The sequence below is a fragment of the Mastomys coucha genome, unplaced genomic scaffold, assembly GCF_008632895.1.
Source record: "Mastomys coucha isolate ucsf_1 unplaced genomic scaffold, UCSF_Mcou_1 pScaffold3, whole genome shotgun sequence".
NCBI classification, from domain to species: Eukaryota; Metazoa; Chordata; class Mammalia; order Rodentia; family Muridae; genus Mastomys; species Mastomys coucha.
The window spans coordinates 41,736,752-41,756,431 of NW_022196909.1; the positions used below are offsets into that span (position 1 = coordinate 41,736,752).

Sequence of the window (19,680 nt, forward strand, 5' to 3'; positions counted from 1 at the left end):
ACTACACAGTCCATGTTTATACCATACATGTACATGGATCAGCATGCCACCATATATAATATGTATATATATATGTGTGTGTATATATGTATATATGTATGTATATGTGTATATGTCTATACACACACATATATACACATACACACACACACATATATATATATACATATATCATAGATTTCATACACCATATGTACCTAGCATTTGCACTGTGCATAGCATACATATATACATGTGCTCACACCACACACAGACACTTGCCTTCTGGTGCGTGCCACCTTTTGCCTGTCCGCCGTCTGCCTATTCTAGAAGAGCTTGGCTCCTTCCTACCTCCCAGGGCCTCTTAACCCACTTTCCTCCCTAGTCGGACTCCCTCCTCACATCCCCTGGCCACGTACTCCTGCTCTCCGAGTTAAGAGCACGTTCCTGTACCTGGTCTCCTGGAGTCAGTCTCTATAGGTGTGTCCTGAGCCCCACTCCTGCCCTGGGGCAGCTGCTATTGGATGATGGGTGCATGTTGGGAGGGGAGGGCAGCACTGTGCACAGGTATGCTGGATGGGGGTGTGGATGGATGGGGATCTCAGAATTGTGTACCTGTGGCTTAGCTCAGTCTGGTGGCGGGGGTTGTAGGACTTGATATGTTGCTGTATTCCAGGGTAGATGCAGGAGTCTCCCTGGTTTTGTTTTTGTTTTCTGGGTTGTTTTGTGTGTTTTTTTTTTTAATTGTTGTTAGTGTATTTGTTTAATCAGATGTGATCTCACTATATGGACCAGGCTGGTCTGGAATCTTCTGCCCCCCGCCCTCCCTGTGTTGTGATTAACAATCTCTGGCTTTCTTCTTACCCCTGCCCTACTCGGTGAGTTTGATGACAGTATTATTTATTTATTTTTTTTAAATCTCCCAGTTTTCAGATCGCGTCTTCCCTGTCTAAAGAGCTCTGTGCATTGGTCTTCGGGATCAACACTTTCCTTGCCACTGCGCTTAAGACCTCGATTACTCTTGTGGTCTCTGACAAGCGGGGTCTGGGTCTCCAAGTCCATGAGCAGGTAAGCCCCAACTTCAGTCCCATTGTGTGGTCATGGTAGGGCCTCCTGGTGTGGTTCATTGTCAGGGGACACAGACCCCAGGTCCATTGTCCCTGGAGTATACAGAGTGTGGCCCACATTTGGGGCAGGAAGATGGTTAGACAGGTTCACGTTTCCAGGGGTGGTGAAGTTAACCACTTTAAAAAAAAAATTATTTATTTATTTAGTATTCCATCCACAAGTATGCCTACACACCAGAAGAGGACACCAGATCTCATTATAGATGGTTTCATAACCACCATGTGGATGCCGGGAATTAAACTCAGGACCTTTCGAAGAACAGCCATTGCTCTTAACCACTGAGCCATTTCTCCAGCCCCAAAGTCAGTCATGTTTATCTATCCATGTGCCCCTACCCTGCTCCTGTCCAGGTCCAGGTTGGACCTCTGGGACTGGGACTCCTGGGTGTCTAGGCCTCCAAGGCTGGCTGAGTTGTAGGCCATTTCTGAGGAGCCTTCATGAGACCTTGTATGTTGTCACCTAGGCCTGTACCAATGATGTCACATGGTTCCAGCCTCTTAACTTTCGTGTCACATCCCTGTTGGTGGTTGTCAAGACCTAATGGCCTTAAGCCCAGATTGGATGATGTCTGAAGTGTTCCTGTCCAGGAGGGAGCTAAGCAGAGCCCCTTGGTTAGAGCTGGCATCAGCTGGCATTGGCCTACTGGCCCCTCTTGGGATGCCCTCAATTTTCTCACAACAGCCAGAGTTTTTCTTGTATCTGAGAAACCCCCTGATAGGGACAGCATGATCCAGGTACTGGCCAAGCCGGTATAGACTTGATAGTCAGCATATAAGGAGGGGGCTCCTCAGTGACAGTCCTCAGGCTATGGCTGGGCAGTATCCTAGGCACCCTGTGAGAGCCTTTGGTTTCCCTGCGCTGTAGGCCTGCAGGTTGGTGTGTGCCATGGAGGAGTGCTGGCCTGTCAAGGGTCTCTAGTTGGCACAACCCTGCCATCGAAGCTTCATGTTAAGTCTGGTGGGCCAGTGAGGAGGCAGGCAGGAGCAGGCCAGCATCTTGCTGGGAACTGGCTGGTAGCGTGAAGTGAGGGTGCAGCCTTGCCATGTGAAGCCATGTGCAGCCTTGCCCCCAGCTTGCCAAAGTCCCTCCGTGCAGACTCCCTGCAGACGGAACGCAGAACAGTCGAGTCTTGCCTGACCCATAGAGTGGTAGATCCAGACCAAGCAGGCTACATCATTCCTTAACGGCTCTTGGGTACACGGGAGTCTAGGGTTGACTCACAGTTCTGGGTGAGGTGGAGGGTAGGTTGGGCCAGGAAAAAAAAAAAAAATCACTGGCTTGGAAGGGCACGAGTATCCCCTCCCCTTTCCCTGTCCCTGTCCAGTGGAGACTCTGTCCTTAAAGAGTTCCTAAAGTGAAAGGCGCTGTCCAAAGAAGCCCCAGGCGGAACCTAACTGGCCCAGCTATAGTGTACTAAACAAGTGATTTGTACTTTAGTCACTGACTTCTAAGAACGCCATGTTCCTCTGTCTCCCCTCCTCTCCCTGCCTCTTCTTCAGCCTTTGGGAGCCAAATGGGTGGGGCCTGAGAGACTCTTGAGAGACTGGTGCTGCCCTGTGTTGCCTATGGCCCTGTTCCGGTCCAGCTGCCCCCGCAAAGACCCCCTTGCTAGGGTGCTTCAGAGGAGGAGGGTAGGGAGGCTCAGGAGGAAAGGGTCTGGGTCAGCTCTTTCCCAAAGGGTTGGCCACAAGAGAACCTCTCTTCTTGAGGGTGCCTGGTCAGTCCTGTTCATTGGCGAAGACCCCTGAGGATCAGGAGTATTCTGACGTGACCTCCCCGCTCCCTCCAGTCAGATTTCGAGATGGGTACTGATTTTTCTCTGGCTGGTTTTCTTTGGAGCATTGCGTTTTTGTTCCTAGTTAGAAGAGACGCAGTCTCCTGCTCAGCCCTCTCAGGCCTCATCTTGAGTTGGGAGACAGGCTACGGCAGGAGTCCGGGCAGTGGGAGCAGAGCCAAAGACCACTGAGAACCGGGGAAACCTGGGGACTGGCTAGGAGCCAGCCTGGATTTGCTGGGTTTTTAAAGTTTGGCTTCATTCACATCCAGTTTAAGAAACCATGCAGAGATTTGGGGTCCCAATTCTTTTTCTCCCTTCCTTCCTTCCTTTCTTTCTTTCTTTCTTTCTTTCTTTCTTTCTTTCTTTCTTTCTTTCTTTCTTTTGGGGGGGAAGAGTTTAGAGACAGGGTTTCTCTGTATAGCCCTGGCTGTCCTGGAACTCCCTCTGTAGACCACGCTGGCCTCGAACTCCTCCTGCCTCTGCCTCTCAAGTACTGGGATTAAAGGCGTGTGCCACCACTCCCCAGCCAGGGTCCCATTTCTTTAGCACAGTGTCATAATCGGGACATTGATTTTTTTCAGTCAAAATCCAGAACATTCCATCCCTTCAGGGACCCTTGGGATCTATCTTAGGGTTTCATTGCTATGAAGAGATACCATGACCAAGGACATTCAATTGGGGCTGGCTTACAGGCTCAGAGGTTCAGTCCATTATCATCATGGCAGGAAGCTCGTCAGCATCCAGGCAGGCATGGCGCTGGAGAAGCTGAGAGTTTTACATCTTCATCCAAAGGCAGCTGGAGGAGGGTCTCAAAGCCCATACTCACAGTGACACACTTGTCTCCAACAAGGCCACGCCCACTCCAATAAGGCCACGCCCACTCCAATAAGGTCACACCTCCTAATAGTACCACTCCTTGGGCCAAGCATATTCAAGTCACCCCAGGATCCTTTCTTGGCCACGGCCACTCCCTTCACCTGTGGCCTGTGAATCTGTGTTCTCCCTGGATGTGGCTCCATTCTCCCACGTACCCACGTGCCCTTGGGCTTCTCCTCAGACCGGGGCAGGTGGTGCTATAGCTACTGCAGGCTGTCAGTGTGCCTGGGGTAGCTACGGAGCCTCCAAAGCGCTGGGGGCTGTGTTCAGTCCTTGGATCTTGCAAGTTCTTCCCTAGAGTTGGTGAGAATGTAGGTTTTGTTTCTCCTGGGTGGGAGCCCAGAAGTGAAGCCGTGGGTTCCCAGTGGGGATCATGGCTATATAAGAACCCATTTCTCCAAATCTTCATGGGTGCTGGATACACCTCTTTCCTATTAGCCATCCACATGGGTCGTTAGGTGCTCTTCTCTTGTAAAACCAGAATTCAGTCTCTTTAGAAGACAGTAGTGGTCTGATGTTTGGGATGGCAGGGGTATTCCAAGTTCTGTGTAGCGTGAAGACTACGTCACTGGGCCCTCTTACTGTTGGCAGGCCCATTGCCCTTCAGAATCACATAAGAGAGTGTAAATCAAATACGTGTTCACCATCAAACATAACTTAGAAAGCACAAACCAGGCATGTGGTGAATGCCAGCAGCCAGGGAGCTACCACGGGAGGATTGTGAGTTCAAAGCCACCTGAGCCTGTCTCCAAAAACAGAAGCAAGGACAGAGAAATCAAGGGTTTGTTTGCTGTAGTCTCTCCTGACCGATTATTTCCCCTCCTTCCACAAGCCCTTGCATCGTTTCCTCTTGGTTAGTTTCTTTGGTCTGAATGTCTCTTATCTTTCATCCCTTATTTCTTGCTAACTGTCTCCTCTCTGTATTTCTGGATTGTTATTGCTGTGCTTGGTGACCCATGCCATGGTGGTCGCCCTAAAGATTTTCTCACATGATTTCAGTACCTACGGACTGCCTTTGGTGTCCAGAGGCCTTGGTGTGAGGTCATCAGTTTTGATGTGGTGAAGCAGTAGCGGAGGTCAAAGGTCTCCTGGCGCTGTGTGCTGAAGCTGACAGGTGTAAACCTTGGCTCTCACATCACTGGGTAGTGTAGGTCGGCGTGCCCTTTGGGTAGAGTAGGAGTTCTAACTCCCGTGGTGGTCCCCTCCAGTGCAGTGGGCAGTGAATGCCTGTTCAGTGTGTGTGTGTGTATGTGTGCATGCGCGTTCAGTGGGTCCAGTCATCCTGAGTGGTTGTTATGGACGTCATGAGGGTAAGGATAAGAATCAAGGTCATTGCCTGGCCTTACCCAAAAGGTCCTCCTTTGTGTCTGGTGCAACTGAGGTAGTCATGTGGCACCTTCCCTCTAGCTGGGCTCTACCTGTGCTGAACTTCCTGCTGCTTCCGGTCCAAGATCCACGAAGCCAAAAGAAATACCCTAGTGCTTGCCATACCTTTAATGGATCCTGAGGTCTGGCTGGCTGACACTTCTCTCCACCTTTCCCCCAGTGGGTGTGGCCCACAGCATCCAGGCATTTGATTGACACAGGAGGATGGGGAACCGATGTCAACTCCATCTTCTTCATAACAGAAGTCCCTAATGGCAGGCAGTGGTGGCACATGCCTTTAATCCCAGTACTTGGGAGGCAGAGGCAGGCAGATTTCTGAGTTTGAGGCCAGCCTGGTCTACAGAGTGAGTTCCAGGACAGCCAGGGCTACACAGAGAAACCCTGTCTCGAAAAACAAAAAACAAACAAACAAAAGTCCCTAATGGCCATTTCTGAGTTTGCTTGAAATGTGATAATTTCTGAAAGGGTCCCAAGGAGCTTCAGGAGGCTCACCTGCCTCCATTGGGGCTACTCCAATTTCTAGGGCCTTCTGGAAACAAAACAGGTTTCTCTCTGGGAGGGAATGAATCTGGTCCTTCAGGAAGGGGTGTGCTGCCGGGGCCCCTCTTGGTCACTGCAGTACACTGCAGGCAGAGGCTATGCCCAGTCTTAACTGTGGCCAGGGCCTAGGAGAAGCCCTGGGGCATTGTTCTGGAACCCTCCTGGTGGCCATAGGAGTCAATTCCATGCAATTAGAGCCCAAAGACAGCCCGTGAGGACCATACGGACGCCAGAGACAGGCTGGGTTCTCTAGGGATCTTTGGGAAGTAGCTCTTTTGTGGTTGACCATGCTGTGAGAGAGAGGGAAGGAAGATCCACCCTGGGGCGAGGCCTGTAACTCCTCAGAATCCTCTGGCTTCCTGGAGACTGGGAGATGGAGAACCTCAGTGGGATTCCCTAGGTAGCGCAAGGGTTGGGATGGTGGGCACAAAGCCTGAGGTCATCTAGACTCTCTCTCTTTCAGTTCTGCATCTACTTCATATACTTCCTGATGCTGTCCATCACCTGCTTTGCCTGGGCGGGGCTGGATGGCTTGAGGTACTGCCGGCGTGGTCGCCACCAGCCCCTGGCCCAGGCCCAGGAGCTGAGGAGTCCCTTGGAGACTTCTGTGCAGGCGATAAGCCTACAGGATGGAGACCTAAAGGGCCCACAGCCCTCAGCGCCGCAGCTGCTTTCAGAGGACGGCATGGAGGACGGCAGAGGAGGCTTGAGAGCCGAAGCCAAGGCTTAACCTGTCTCCATCTAACCAGCTTCATCCCAGCTCAGCGACCAGCTGACTCAGAGGCAGCCCCTCCTGTGTGCACTCCGTCTTGAACCAGCCTGGGCCTGTTGCTGTAGATGATGCTCCTAGTCTATGTTGCCTTGAGTCCAAGACATACAGGGGGTGGGGTGGGGACACATCCTTTCCCCCCCCCACCCCCCGTTGCCTTTCAAGAGCCCTCAGGTTAGGCCACAGAACTCTCCTTAGGGGCGATTGCTAGTTTATCCTTCTGGTAGTGGCTGAGGACCCTAAACCCAACCTACTTCATGCTGGAGCCTGCTACAGACACTCAGGGCAGCTCCCTGGCTTTGTGAACCACAGGCCAGGCCACTGCAAGCCTGGGTTGCCTATCGCTTGCCAAGAAGAACCTGTGTCGGGTTCAGCTATGCCCACCAGGCCCTATGCCCACCAGGCCTTTTGCTCTGGGAAGCTCAGGGTAAATCAACGTCTGCCCCTAGGGCTCGTGAGATAGCCCGGACACCAGCCAAGGTCCGCCGAGCCTGCGGGGTGCCGGTTGCCTGTCCTAGGCTTCTGGCTATGCTGCCACACATCCTTCCACTATCGGAGGTGCTTGTTTGAATGCTTATCTGATTTTGTTTTTTTTTTAAATTTGACATTAAAATGGAGAACTACATTGGGCTTTGTATACCTATGTATTGGGCTTCTGTATACCACACATTCACACATGCCACTGTACAGCTGTGCACACACACATGAGTTTTCCCATGTGCACGTGTGCAGTCTATACTCATCCAAACCTGTGGATAGACCCACCTGACTAGGTACACCAGTGTACTCATACACGATTGCCTCTTCATGTGTGTGCATACAGGCCTGTATCCATGTACACACGACTATAGCCATGCTCACCTGTGCTCCCTTAGCAGGACACCAGTTAGCACGCGCAGGAACGGAGGCTCCCGGGTCTTATCACGGGTGATTCGCCCTTTTTGTAACAGGGAAGGCAGCTTATAAACCAAGCATCTGTATAAAAGGTCATTTTTATTTGGTGCCTCTTTGAAATGGCTTCATATCACATATTGTCACAGAACCAGACTCACTGGATTGTCCCACTCCTTGGACAGCAGAGCCTGAGGCAGGCACAGTGGCTTTGATTAGCCACTTGTGACCCTAAGCACCCAAGTCCCTCCATAGGACAAATGCTTCGTGTGGCTGCTGTGAGATTTGCGGACTTGACGCTGATGAGGAAGGTGTTGCCTTACTCTGGCGCTTGGGCTTGATTGGCGTTGGGTTCTGCTCTGGATGGGATCCCAGGGCTCGCCAGAGAGGCCAGTCTGAGAGACAAACTTGAGGATGGGCCCCAGGCCACGTCTGGCCCTAAGACTGGCCACATTCCTGGCCTCTGCCCATGGTGACAGGGTACCGAGGTCAGATCTGGGGGTCACAGTGAGTACTGAACTTGGGAACCTGCTCTAGCGGGGAGTGTGGTTGCAGGAGAGTGGGGGAGTCGGGAGAGCTAGATCCCACCGCTCAAGCATGAGAACCAGTTACTACCCGGGTGAGCAGGTGCTTGCCTGTGTAACAGGCACAACCACTGGACGGTGAGAGAGGAGCCTGGGCTGCCTGCCCTGTGCTGTCCCCAGCACGGGCATGTGACTGCTCTATGAAGGGTCTGCACAGAAAGATGCCAGGTTAGAGAAAGTCCGTAGGTCGCCAGCCTCCTGCGGAGAGCCAGCTATGGTCCGACTTCACCAGGAAGTTCTACCAAGTGTGGGGGAAGAAGGGATTGTGACACAGGCTGGCCAGTTCGAGTGGGAGAGGAAGGGCAGGAAGTCTGTTGTAAATGTTTAAAAAAATATACTCTTTGGCTTCCTTTTATTTCTCGAGGATTACACGAAATGGGAACTACACAGGACCGTATCCGAGCCAAGCCCTGCGTGCTGGCTGGGCGCTCCCTGCACTGTGTCCGCCATCCTAGCTGGCAGAGGCCCTATTTGGAGAAAGAGTTCATGAAGCTATTCTCGATGCACAGGACGATGTAGCTGTTGTGGCAGCTCGCAGCTTTCTGTTCCAGGAGCCTGCCTGACAGCAGGGACGAGGCCTGACCTGTAGCCCCAGCGGTTTCAGTCCTCCACGTCTCACAGTAGCTCTCCATCAGCCTCCGCCCACTGGGGTCTGAGCCATGCCATACGCTCTTCTGCGGCCTGCAAGGTATACAGACTCTCAGCTACCTGGAGACCACTAAGGCTGAGAATCAGCCGCCATCTTTAGGGACATCCGGTCAATGGGACAGTTAAAGGCCCCTGTGACCTACGGGACTTAGGTCCACCTCTCAGATGTGCAGCTCAGCAGCGGAAGAGGGTGTTGGGGGTGCAGCTGGGGCTAGAGGACCTCTGGGCTAGCCTTTCCTCCACTGATTTGATAGAACTGGCTTTCCGGAAGGCTTTCTTGGCACGTGTTAAGAGTGAGCTCTGCTATCAGGTCTTAGTCATGCAGCTCATATAGGGGCCAGGAGGGCCCTCATGGGTGCCTCTTGGGGAAAGCAGATGGTCAGGGCCCAAGTACTGTGCTAGACACATGTGTCTAGCTCCCCAAGTTACCCTTCTGAGAACAGGGTCACTGAAGCAGGGGTCTCGGCTGCCAGGTGCCGAGATACGGTATATGACACCATTTGGATGACAGTCCAGCTGTTGGTCAACAGTTCAGGTGCCTTCTGCGACCAAGGGTATCCCTTAGGCTGGGGAGCTGCCTTACGGGATCAGTACTTTTCGGTGGCATTTACATGGCTGAGCAGTATAGCTAAGCAGTCACAGGTGATGACGTAATCTATGGCTCTGAGGGTACCCACCACCTCGTCGTTGCTTAAACATACCATGGTCATCTACTTCCATGTTCTAGGTCCTATGATTTTTATGTGCAGACTGTGTCAGTCTAGAGACTGAGGTCTTTCTTGGTCACATCTCCTCATGGTGGGGGAACCTACCAGGCTGCGTGTCTCAGGACATCTCTGCCGTCGAAAGAAAAGATGCGGGCCCCAGGTTGCAGTTGACCCTGGGAGCCAGAAAACAGGGAGTCCCAGCTGGGAGATAGCACCTCATCCTGTAAGAGACACGGCAGGGACTTCACGTCAGAGAGATCACAAGAGACCAAGGAACATGGGTTTAGACATAGCGAGCCCCTTCTCCAAGATAGGACCTATCACAGTGAGCGAAACCCACAGGTACTTTCCCAAGCCTGAGACCATGGGGTCTGTAAGTCACCATGGGCCCTGAGGATCCCAGCTCTCTTGATAGGAAAGACCCAGGAATAAAGTCATATGATGGGTCCCATGGCAGAGAGGGCCAGGCTAGGTGGCACATAGAAACGTCTCCATGCATTTTGGGCTATGTGGTCAGCAGTATAGAAACCACTAGAAAAGTCCATGGTGAGGAACCAGGGCCCCGCAAGGAGCGGGGATCCGAGGGGCTTTGTAGGCAATAATAGGGGAATGGTTAGCCATGCTGTGAATTCACACTGGAGACCAAGGCCTGGGTACAAATGGAGACAGACTCTTGGCCTTCCAGAACCTTCAGGACAGGTTTCACCTACCTTCAGGTTGACGATGGGCACAGACCCTCGGTCAGCACGGCGCACGATGCTGTAGAGGTCCTGCAGCCTAGAGGACAGGAAGGCCCGGAAGGTACCAGATAGCCCCACAGCTCGGGCTTGCTGGAAGCACTGGAAATCTGCCCCACGGATACCACGCATGCCTCCAGACAGGGGGGTGTTCAGTGCCACCAGGTGGAGCTGCCGGAAAGGTCATGTATGGTCACGTCATAAGCAGTGTCACACGTAACCCTCCAGTCAGTGGGCTGCAGACCCACAGCACCGCGCACACAGGCAGAGCCCATGGAGGGATGAGACCAGCCACTTCAGTGACAACCTTCAACCAACCCTCTCTTGGGCCCTCTCAGCTTAGAGCATCAGAGGCAAGTCTTAGACCCGGTGGTCCCAGCAGCCCAAGATAGCTCCTGATACCTCTTTCCTATAAGCAGAGACAGGGGCCAGCTCAGCCTGCCCCACCCTAGCTGTAGAGCAACTGGCTGCCCCACCCCCTGTAGGACAGAGGCACAGCAAGTGCGCAGCCCGCTGCCCTCTTGTCTGCAGAGACTGGCTCCTAAGTACTTGACTTCATTGATAACCACATTTCTCACTAGAGAAATGGCAAGCCCCTGGCCTAAATGATGAACAGCCCATATCAGTCAGAAACCTATCCATATATCCCCATCCAAAGGACTCCCCCTTGGCAGGTCTGGATGGCCACACAGCCCTCAACCCTGGCCACTCACCACTGGCTGAAAGTCCTGGTGAGTATGGGCAGGTGAGGAGGTGGGGAAGGCTGGCGGCAGGTGCACATAGGAACTGTGGTGGTGTGGAACTCCAGGGTAAGGCTGACGGTCTGGCAGACGTGGTGGGTTGGCCAGGATGTCATCCGCTCTCCAGGGTCGTGCCGTGGAATAGGAGTGCTCCCTCCGGGTGTATGGGCTGCCCTCATGAAGCTGGACCAACGGGGGCTGCAAAGCGGCTACCTCATTGCTCTAAGGACGGACACACCCGTGAGTAGCTCCTCAGCGCCTGGGATAGCCCCTTGCTCTGTCTATTCTGTGCTTTTAGGCAGGACAGGGCTGGGGGCCGGAGGTGGTAAAGAAGGAAGCTGTAACCCTGAGCTCTGGGGTACAGGCTTGAGCCAGGTAGGAGCCTGGAAGACAGTTGTCTCACCACAGCCTCCTTAGGGTTCCTGGGTGCTGGTTGAGCTAAGGCCCTACATTGCATTAGTTGGCTGCCATACGTCGTTAGAGCTCCCTGAGAGGCTGCCCTGGAGCTGCCCCCTACCTCCTATTTCACACCCAAGCATATTTGTCCCAAAGTAACCTCCAAGGTCTGTGATGGGTTTTCTAGGCCATTTTTTTTTTTTTTTTTTTTTTTTTTTTTTTGGTTTTTTCGAGACAGGGTTTCTCTGTATAGCCCTGGCAATCCTGGAACTTGCTCTATAGACCAGGCTGGCCTCGAACTCAGAAATCTGCCTGCCTCTGCCTCCCAACTGCTGGGATTAAAGGAGTGTGCCACCACCGCCCAGCTCTTTCTAGGCCATCTTTGACCCAGAGAGTGGCCTTGTTGGAGGAAGTGGGTATGGGCATTAAGACCCTTGTCCTAGTTGCCTGGAAGCCAGTGTTCTCCTAGCTGCCTTTGGAACAAGATGTAGAACTCTCAGCTCCTCCTGCACCATGCCTGTCTGGACACTGCCATGTTCTCACCTTGATGATAATGGACTGAACCTCTGAACCTGTACGCCAGCCCCAGTTAAACGTCCTTAATAAGAACTGGCTTGGTCACAGTGTCTGTTCACAGCAGTAAAACCCTAACGAAGACAAAGGTCCCTTGTCTGGCAATGGCCCCACTCACTGTGGTGTGGAGGAAAGAGAATACCTAAACAGGCCAAGAGCAAAGCACGGTGCCCTTGAGCACAGGTAGAGGTCAACCAGCTCCAACCAAGGTGACCATTGTTTATCCCATGGCAATAAATGTGCCCACTGCGGGTAAGAGATACTGGATGTTCAGCTGCGGGGAGAAAGCTCAATCTGGAACTCCAGCGGGTGCCCCAACTTCCCGTCAGTTACTGCTAGAAGTTCTGAATGCCTGCTTTAGTGACGGCATTTCTACTTGTTGCCATTTGTGTTTGTTTTGGTTTTTTTGGTTTTTTGTTTTGTTTTGTTTTTTACTTGGAGGCCTCACCCATGGGCCTCTCCCGAAAACTCTCTTGGGAACTCCAGATGGCTGCCTTAAAGGGGCCCTGCCTCCCAGACATTCTGCTGAGTGTCTCCCCCTCTCCCCCAGTACTCAGTAAGACGCCACTTTACTCTTTAATCTCTCTATTGTCTGTCAATTATTCTTTGACTTCCCGCAGCTTGCTTACTAAATCCACCCATTCCAAACTGATAAATAAAGCTACAGTAGCTCATTCTTTGCCCTGCAGGGACCCATCAACAACCTCCCAGGACACACAGTTGCTTCCTGGAAGTTACTTCAAGTAATGATGCGGATCGAGAGGCATTGACTCAAGTCCTGGCCTTCCTACCTTCTAACAGCTCAACGGAGGGAGAAAAAAAAAACCTGCTCCTTACCGTCCCATGTGGGAGGGCAGTCCGGGCCTCCAGCTGTAAGGGAACAGCAGGAGTTATTCCAGCATGCTTCAGGGCCAGGGCTTCTCCTCGGTTGCCCTCTTCCCACAGCCCCTCCCTCTGGAAGAGGCCTGTCCAAACAGGGATATGGTTGTGCCCCACTGTTTGGTGGTCAGTGGTTAGACCTAGAGTTGATACCAAAGACTCTTCTAGGCCAGGCGGAAGGGCTGGTAGTCAGGAAGGAACTGCAGGACAGGCCTGACAGGCCCATAGGCGCAGAACCCAAAAGCTCATTCATCTTGAGGCATCCTATCAGTACTAAGGATACCCATCATAGCGATATTTATTTATTATTGTGTGTGTGTGTGTGTATATATATATACACATATACACATACACGCATGCATGATATGTATGTACACGTGCACATGCTACAGTGTGCGTGTGGAGCTCGGAAGACAACCTGGCAGGGTTGGTTCTCTCCTTCCACCTTTTGTGGGTTCTGGAAGTCAAACTCACAAGTTGGCAGGTTTGTGTGGCGCATGTCTCTACCCACTGAGCCACCTGGCCACCCCCCTGCCGTGGTGTTTATTTAGCACAGTGCTGGGATCCAAAGCAAGCACAGGTAGCCTACATGCGTCTCGAGGCCATCAAGGTACCTTAATACTTCATCCCACTCTATCCCCGTACAGGATAGCTTAAGGACATCGGCCATTGAGCCACCTGGGGGCTTGTGTTAGGACCCTACCTCATGCAATGTTGCTGTGAAATCTGACCTTCCCTCCCCACCCCCCAGGGCTAAATGTTTGAACCCTGGGGCCATTTGGCTTCCTGACAGCAGAGGCAACACCAAAGAAACCAGTCCTCCCTTAAGGTGCCTCATGCCCCTCATGCTGGATCCTTGGTCTCAGCCACGGTCAAGTAAATAAAATAAAACATCCATGTACCGCTTACCCTAAAAGTGCGGAGGGACCCGCTTCTTATTCTTGAAAGGTTTTTATTCTTTCAAAGATTTAAAGAAATCCTTCCGTCCCTGTTGTGGATATTAGAGGGAAGACGGTCTCCCTGCAGAACTCACCAGCACCTTCCGGAAGCCATTTCTAACGCGTACGTAGAGCTCTTGCCTCTCCGCCACAAAGATGAGCCAGCCCTCTGGCACCTCGCGTATCTTGTCCAGCATGGTCTGGTAAGTAGCCCAGATCCTCACCTGCTAGAACCCCAATCCAAGTCCAATATGAGACCCACTGCCCAGAGCACCCAGAGCTCCTAGGATTTGGGAGGCCACAAGGTAGCTCTGCGTGAGTATCCTTGTCAGGCTGTCCCCAAGTAAGAGGAGTGGAGGTTATAGAAGTTAACACTTTGGGGACCCCATGGTCCCACGGACACCGATCGCTGCACCCAGCGGACTGATGGCGAAGACTTCCTGACATGCCACCCTACCTTCCCCACCCCTACTCCAGACTGTCAGACCTTGGCCAACTGGACACTTACCCCAGCAGAGGCGCCCATGGCTCCTGGGGGACCTGGGGGGCCAGGTGGGCCTGGAGGACCAGGAACACTGACAGCTACAAGAGAAATCAAGCTGTGAACTCCCGACCACACGGGCAGCCCTCAGGGACTGAACCAGACCCGCGCTCCGAGTTCTTACTCTGTCTGTGAGGGCCAGGGAAGGAGGGAGGTCCGGGAGGTCCCGGAGGTCCTGGGGGGCCCTGGCGCCCCTCGTAGCCAATGCCAGGAGGTCCCTGTGGGCCAGGAGGGCCAGGTGGACCACGGATGCTCTCTCCCTTTGGGCCCTAGGAACAACAAAGAAGCCCTTCATTGTACCCTTCATGCCCGAGGGTGTATCTGCTCATAGCCCCAGAGGTGGAAGCTTTTGAGACCTAGAACAGACCTGCCTACCACGGGTGCCTCTTGCTGGCGATATGGTCCCAGAACAAAGGAACAGCCCCAAAGCTTCCCAGTGTTCCAGTCAGAAGCTAGGCCCGTGTGATGCCTCAGCCCTGTGGGGCCCTGGAGTCTGCTCAATGCCACGGACAGCAGCAAAAGGACAACCATGAGACACAAACATGGGTGCCCATGGGCCCACTCAGCCTCATGCTCACAGAGAAGCTAAGAATGTGGAGGTCTCCGGCAGCTGAGCTTGCAGGGCGTGGTGTGAGTCTTTCAAGGTATACAACCGAGCATGATGTGTCCCTTGACTGATGAGCCCAAGCCCATAGTGTATAGACACCTACAGGAGACCTGGGGGGATGGGGGGGCGGCGCTCAGGCTTACCGGAATTCCAGGGTATCCAGGTGGACCAGGTGGGCCAGGTACACTTGAGCTGAAGAATCCGCCACCAGGAGCCCCAGGTTCTCCCCTCTCTCCTTTCTGTCCAGCATCCCCTCGGTCTCCCTTGTCCCCCTAAAATGGTTATCGGAGCCACATGAGGATCACAGGTTGACATGAGTCATGGGTACCTCCTTGGTCCTTGGTCCCCAACCCAAGATCCAGCTCAGTTCCGACCTCCTGCTACATCAGCTCCACCCCCACTGGCAAGGGAAGGTGTGTCCAGGTGGCAGGATACTACCAAAAGGACAGTGTTCTTCATGGGAAGAGAGAAGAGAGTGGTTTCTAGGCTCAATGTCATTAGACACTTGTCAGCAGGGACAAAGGGACCTGTCTGGGCACCAGCCACCCAGTGGTGGCATCTGCGTTTCCCCAACTCAACCAATAACTTTACCTACCTTCATTTCAGCTTCCAGGTGGAAGAGGTCAATGGGGAACTGTCCTGCAGGGAGTGGGGGTCGGGGGAGATAGGTCAGGGTCGTACTAGGATGGCAGCAGACAGTACTGACTATGCAGTTTGTACTCCCCCCCTCCCCAGCCCCGCCTGCCTTTCTTGATTTGTGTTGTAAGGGCCCGACATTTTCTTAAATTTACTCTTGGTTAATGGATCTTTTGTTTGTTGGTTGGTTTCAATGTTTCTGGTCACAGGTGTTTTTTGTTTTGTTTTGTTTTGTTTTGTTTCAGAGTTGCATTTGTAAATGTTCATGACTGACCATAGGCTTTTCTGATAGCTCTCCATCCAGGGGCCTGGAGAGATGTGCTTCCTCATTCTGACAGTCACCCACAGATCCTGATGGGGGGTGTGCATTCAAGACCTGCTGTGTAAACTGGCTTCTTCCCCCAGGCCCCTTGCTTCAAGAATCTGGGTCCTGTCCCCTGAGGCGTTTCAGCAGGACCCAAGGCTCCTCCTCTGAGCCATTTCCTGTTTGATGACTCTTGTCTACAGAGATGGGGAGATGTTTTGGACACTTCAGAGAAGTTACTTGATCTTTTTGTGATCATGGTTACCTCATACATAAAGAAAACATAACTTCATTTATTTCTGTCTCTAGAACACCTTCTTCTCATCAAATGTGATGTTTGGTTCCTAGTACCTTGGGCAGAAGGCACTGAAACATTCCATGGAAGGCGCGTAGTTCTGTGAGCACAGGGTTAACTCATTCTTTCAGGGATAGCAACCTCGGGTCACTTTTGCCTGTTGCCCTCTTCAGAGTCCTTGCCCTGTGGAATTACTGTCTTAGAGGCCTCTTGCCACTCTATAAGATGGTCCTGGGCTTGGCCCAGGGAGTGGCACTATTAGAAAGTGTGGCCTTGTTGGAGTAGGTGTGTCTCTGTGGGTGTGAGCTTTAAGACCCTCACCCTAGCTGCCTGGAAGCCAGTCTTCCACTAGCAGCCTTCAGAGAAGATGTAGAACTCTCAGTTCCTCCTGCACCATGCCTGCCTGGATGCTGCCTTGTTCCAGCCTTGATGATACTGGACTGAACCCCTGAACCTGTAAGCCAGCCCCAATTAAATGTTGTCCTTTATAAGAGTTGCCATGGTCATGGTATCTGTTCACAGCAGTCAAACCCTAACTTATAAAACTGTCTTTTTTTTTTCCCTATCTATTTCCCTCTGTATCCTGAGGCTCTGCTATTGTAGGCGAGTGAGTTCAGTTCCTGGATTGTCCTTCCAGACTGAGTTTGATCAAGATGAGCACTTTTCTATTCCCGGTCTTATTTCCCAAGATACACTAGTGACAGACGCATTTGCCTGTGGCACACCTTGCTTGCCATCGCTAGCTCCCTTCTCCTGGGACAATTCCCTCTGTCACCACCTTCTAGCTTGCCTGACCTAAGAGAGGGGCCTCCCTTTGTCTCTCTGGACAGCCAGTCCACTCCCATCCTGGATGCCAACAGAAGTGGCCATGCTCAGCCACTGAAAACCTGGGTTTAAATCGATTCTGAATTCTACTTCTTCCGTTGCCCTCGCTCTGTGTTTCTTCTCCCTCATCTTGATTTGCATCCAGCTTTCTTTTGTCTCCCTGTTATTTCTCTTTCATCAGGCCTCCAGCTGCACATTCTTGGTTTCGGCAAGTTCATCTGCACCCTTGACCCCAGCTAAACATCAGAGAGATGTTCCAGAGAGTCTGGGCCTGTGGCTGTGCAGCCTGGATTCTTCCTGCTGGGCTGGTCAGCTGTTTCCCACCTCCCGGCCCTTTCTGGGACTGCTTGTCTCTTTCCCTGGAGGCTTGCACTGGGCACCAGGCTGCTTGATGCTCAGGCAGAGTCAAACTGTGGAATCCTGTGTAGATTCTGATGTGGGACATCAGAGCCGCCCTCTGATGTTCTGAAGCACGCAGGGTCTTCTAGTTCTTTCTCCAGTTTTCTCGGGCACCTTTTGACTGTGGGAAGTGCGGCAGATCTTTTCTTAGCTTTGGAAACTGAGCCATTTTACCCTCGACTGCCGTTTTCTCTTTGAATCTCCAGTGACCAGCGTGCCAGAGGAGTGCTGTGTCCTCCCCTGGGGAGCTTCTCTTTCTCTGGTTTTCCACTGGCTAGGTGCCTGAGCTGGCCCCTCACAGCTCACCCTTGCTGTCTCGAGGGGTCACGTCCCCTAGTGCTCAGAGCTCTCGCATCCCAAGACAACCTTGTTCTCTGAGATGATTCTCTTTCCTTTCAGGCCTGGTGCTTGCTGAGTCTTGATCCCAGCCTGGTAACTAGTTCTCAGGAGGCCCAGGTACCGGGTCTTCTCTCTCTATCTCTAGCTGGTTCTATGTTCGAATGTCTGTGTCTTCCTTATAATGCCGGCCACACACTGTAAGTGCTGTTAGCGGGCAGAACTTGGGGCTCCAGTTTGGTTTGGTTTGGTTTTGGCAGGATCCCACTCGTCACGTTAATGCTTTCGTGGGCTAGGGGGAATGGCCTCAGCTTTGTTTGTTTGTTTGTTTGGTTTTTCAAGACACAGTATCTCTGTGTAGCTTTGGCTGTCCTAGAACTCCCTCTGTAGATTAGGCTGGCCTCAAACTAGGATCCTCCTGCCTCTGCCTCCCTCCCAAGTGCTGGGATTAACGGCGTGTTCCATCAACATCCAGCTGAGGCTTCTCAACTCTTTTCTTCGTGGAGGTTGGTCAGACCAACATGGGTGCCAGCAGGGAATGCTCATTGTTCACTGTTCACCGGGAAGAGCAGCCCTGCTTGTATCTATCAGTGACGGGGTGACAGGAACATCCCGCCGAGCTGCTCTTCCCTGCACCTCCACCCCCAGACCCTATCCCCAAGCTGAAAGGCTGACTGGGGTCCCTAAATCCAGCTCTAATCAAGACGTGGTAAGCTGAGAGAGTGCTCTGTCCATCCAGAGGGTTGGACAGCAACCATGGAATAGTGAGTGTCTAGCACCCCAACGGCTCTGGTGCTCAACTCTGGAGCCGGCTGTACCCAACACCCCCCAGCCTGGACGGTGCAGAGCATGCTCACCTGGTGGCCCAGGTGGGCCCACCTCTCCTTTGTCACCCTTTGGTCCTGAAGGCCCCTGCACACCTGGAGGAAGAAACCCCAAAGCTATCAGGGAAAGCCCCTCCCACCAACGTCCCCATCCCTGGCTATTGTGTGCACATGGTGGGGCCCTGACAAGAAAGGTTGCAGGGGGAGATGAGGGGAATGGGGGAGCACAGTCAAAATTAGAGCTCATGAGGAGTAATGGTAGGTGTGAGGTGGAGGGGAACAAAGCTGTGTGTTGGGGGATGGGAAGCCACTGCGCTATGCCCCTGCCGATGGGTGGGACTGTTCCTGCGCCCATTCTGAGAAATCTTGGGTGGTCGCCGTTAGACTCCCTAGACAGTCGTCACGCCAGATGTGTGCGCTATTAGAAGTGGAGTATGGTTGTAGGCATGGCCTAGGGATCAAGACACTCAGAGCTAGCAGAGAGTCAAGTCACACAACTTCCTTTTTCCTAATCAGTTTGACGTCCCTATCCTGCTACCATCTCCAGCCAGAGCCTCAAACCTCCAAATACCTGTAAGTGGGCCCCAAAGCCCTTACCTTGCTGTCCCGGTAGTCCAGGTCGGCCAGACTCCACAAATGCCTACAAAGAACAAGTGGGTTGTGGGGGAGGGCGAGTGTGGGCTGAGGGTCAGTGCTCTAGAAAAGAAGAGTCCCAGGCCCCCTCCCCAGAGCCAAATCACCACCCTTTCCCTAGGAGCTCTGAAGTAAGGGCAGGGTCTATGTCAAGAATCCTAGGTGCTGGAGAGATGGCTCAAACGTTAAGAGCACTGACTGCTCTTCCAGAGGTCCTGAGTTCAATTCCCAGCAACCACAACCACCTATAATGAGATATGGTACCCTCTTCTGGCCTGCAGGCATACGTGCAGGCAGAACGCTTCATATATAAGAAATAAATAAATAAATAGAATTCTAGTCACGTGGACCCTGCTCTCCCAGATCACCTCTTCACTTGCCAAGTTTGGTAAAATTGGGGCACCCCCAGCACCTGGATCCTTCCAGGTCGAGACCGTCTCCAAGCCCCAGAGTTAAGATCCCACATGCTCCTGTGTGGGACCAGGTGCAGCCTACCCGACAGACCCATCCCAGAGACGATTCCAAGGCCAGCAAATGGCAAGAAGCCTGTATAGGCCACTTACATTGCTGTCATAGATGGGCATCCCAGGAGGACCTGGGGGTCCTGGAGGCCCAGGGGGGCCAGGCAATCCCTGTAGAGGGACAGAAAGCTCTGGTTAGTCAAGGTCATAGCTAAGCCATCAGTGTAAGCTAGGGGAGCAATCATAGGCTGAAAAGCAGTTGAATCAGAAA

At 52.7% G+C, this 19,680-nt stretch overlaps 2 protein-coding genes across 24 annotated transcripts in view; one reads left to right on the plus strand and one right to left on the minus strand.

Annotated features, from left to right (window-relative positions):
• The window catches only part of Slc19a1 (solute carrier family 19 member 1), a 20,253-nt gene extending 13,163 nt beyond the window's left edge, over window positions 1-7,090 (plus strand). For all 19 annotated transcript variants that reach the window (XM_031348087.1, XM_031348098.1, XM_031348094.1 and 16 more), the window contains 2 exons: window positions 906-1,047; window positions 6,150-7,090. In XM_031348087.1, coding sequence (XP_031203947.1) covers window positions 906-1,047; window positions 6,150-6,416 — 409 coding nt within the window. In that variant the 3' untranslated portion in view covers window positions 6,417-7,090. The remainder of the gene's footprint in view (window positions 1-905; window positions 1,048-6,149) is intronic.
• Window positions 7,091-7,429: 339 nt separating this feature from the next.
• Col18a1 (collagen type XVIII alpha 1 chain) overlaps window positions 7,430-19,680 on the minus strand; it is a 116,843-nt gene continuing 104,592 nt past the window's right edge. For 3 of the 5 annotated variants that reach the window (XM_031346746.1, XM_031346742.1, XM_031346744.1), the window contains 13 exons: window positions 19,512-19,580; window positions 18,913-18,955; window positions 18,349-18,411; window positions 15,292-15,335; window positions 14,840-14,968; window positions 14,214-14,358; window positions 14,057-14,130; window positions 13,644-13,775; window positions 12,569-12,601; window positions 10,736-10,984; window positions 9,996-10,193; window positions 9,391-9,506; window positions 7,430-8,611 (listed from right to left, as the gene is read on the minus strand). In XM_031346746.1, coding sequence (XP_031202606.1) covers window positions 8,398-8,611; window positions 9,391-9,506; window positions 9,996-10,193; window positions 10,736-10,984; window positions 12,569-12,601; window positions 13,644-13,775; window positions 14,057-14,130; window positions 14,214-14,358; window positions 14,840-14,968; window positions 15,292-15,335; window positions 18,349-18,411; window positions 18,913-18,955; window positions 19,512-19,580 — 1,509 coding nt within the window. In that variant the 3' untranslated portion in view covers window positions 7,430-8,397. The remainder of the gene's footprint in view (window positions 8,612-9,390; window positions 9,507-9,995; window positions 10,194-10,735; window positions 10,985-12,568; window positions 12,602-13,643; window positions 13,776-14,056; window positions 14,131-14,213; window positions 14,359-14,839; window positions 14,969-15,291; window positions 15,336-18,348; window positions 18,412-18,912; window positions 18,956-19,511; window positions 19,581-19,680) is intronic. The other 2 variants (XM_031346743.1, XM_031346745.1) reach the window with 1 other exon arrangement.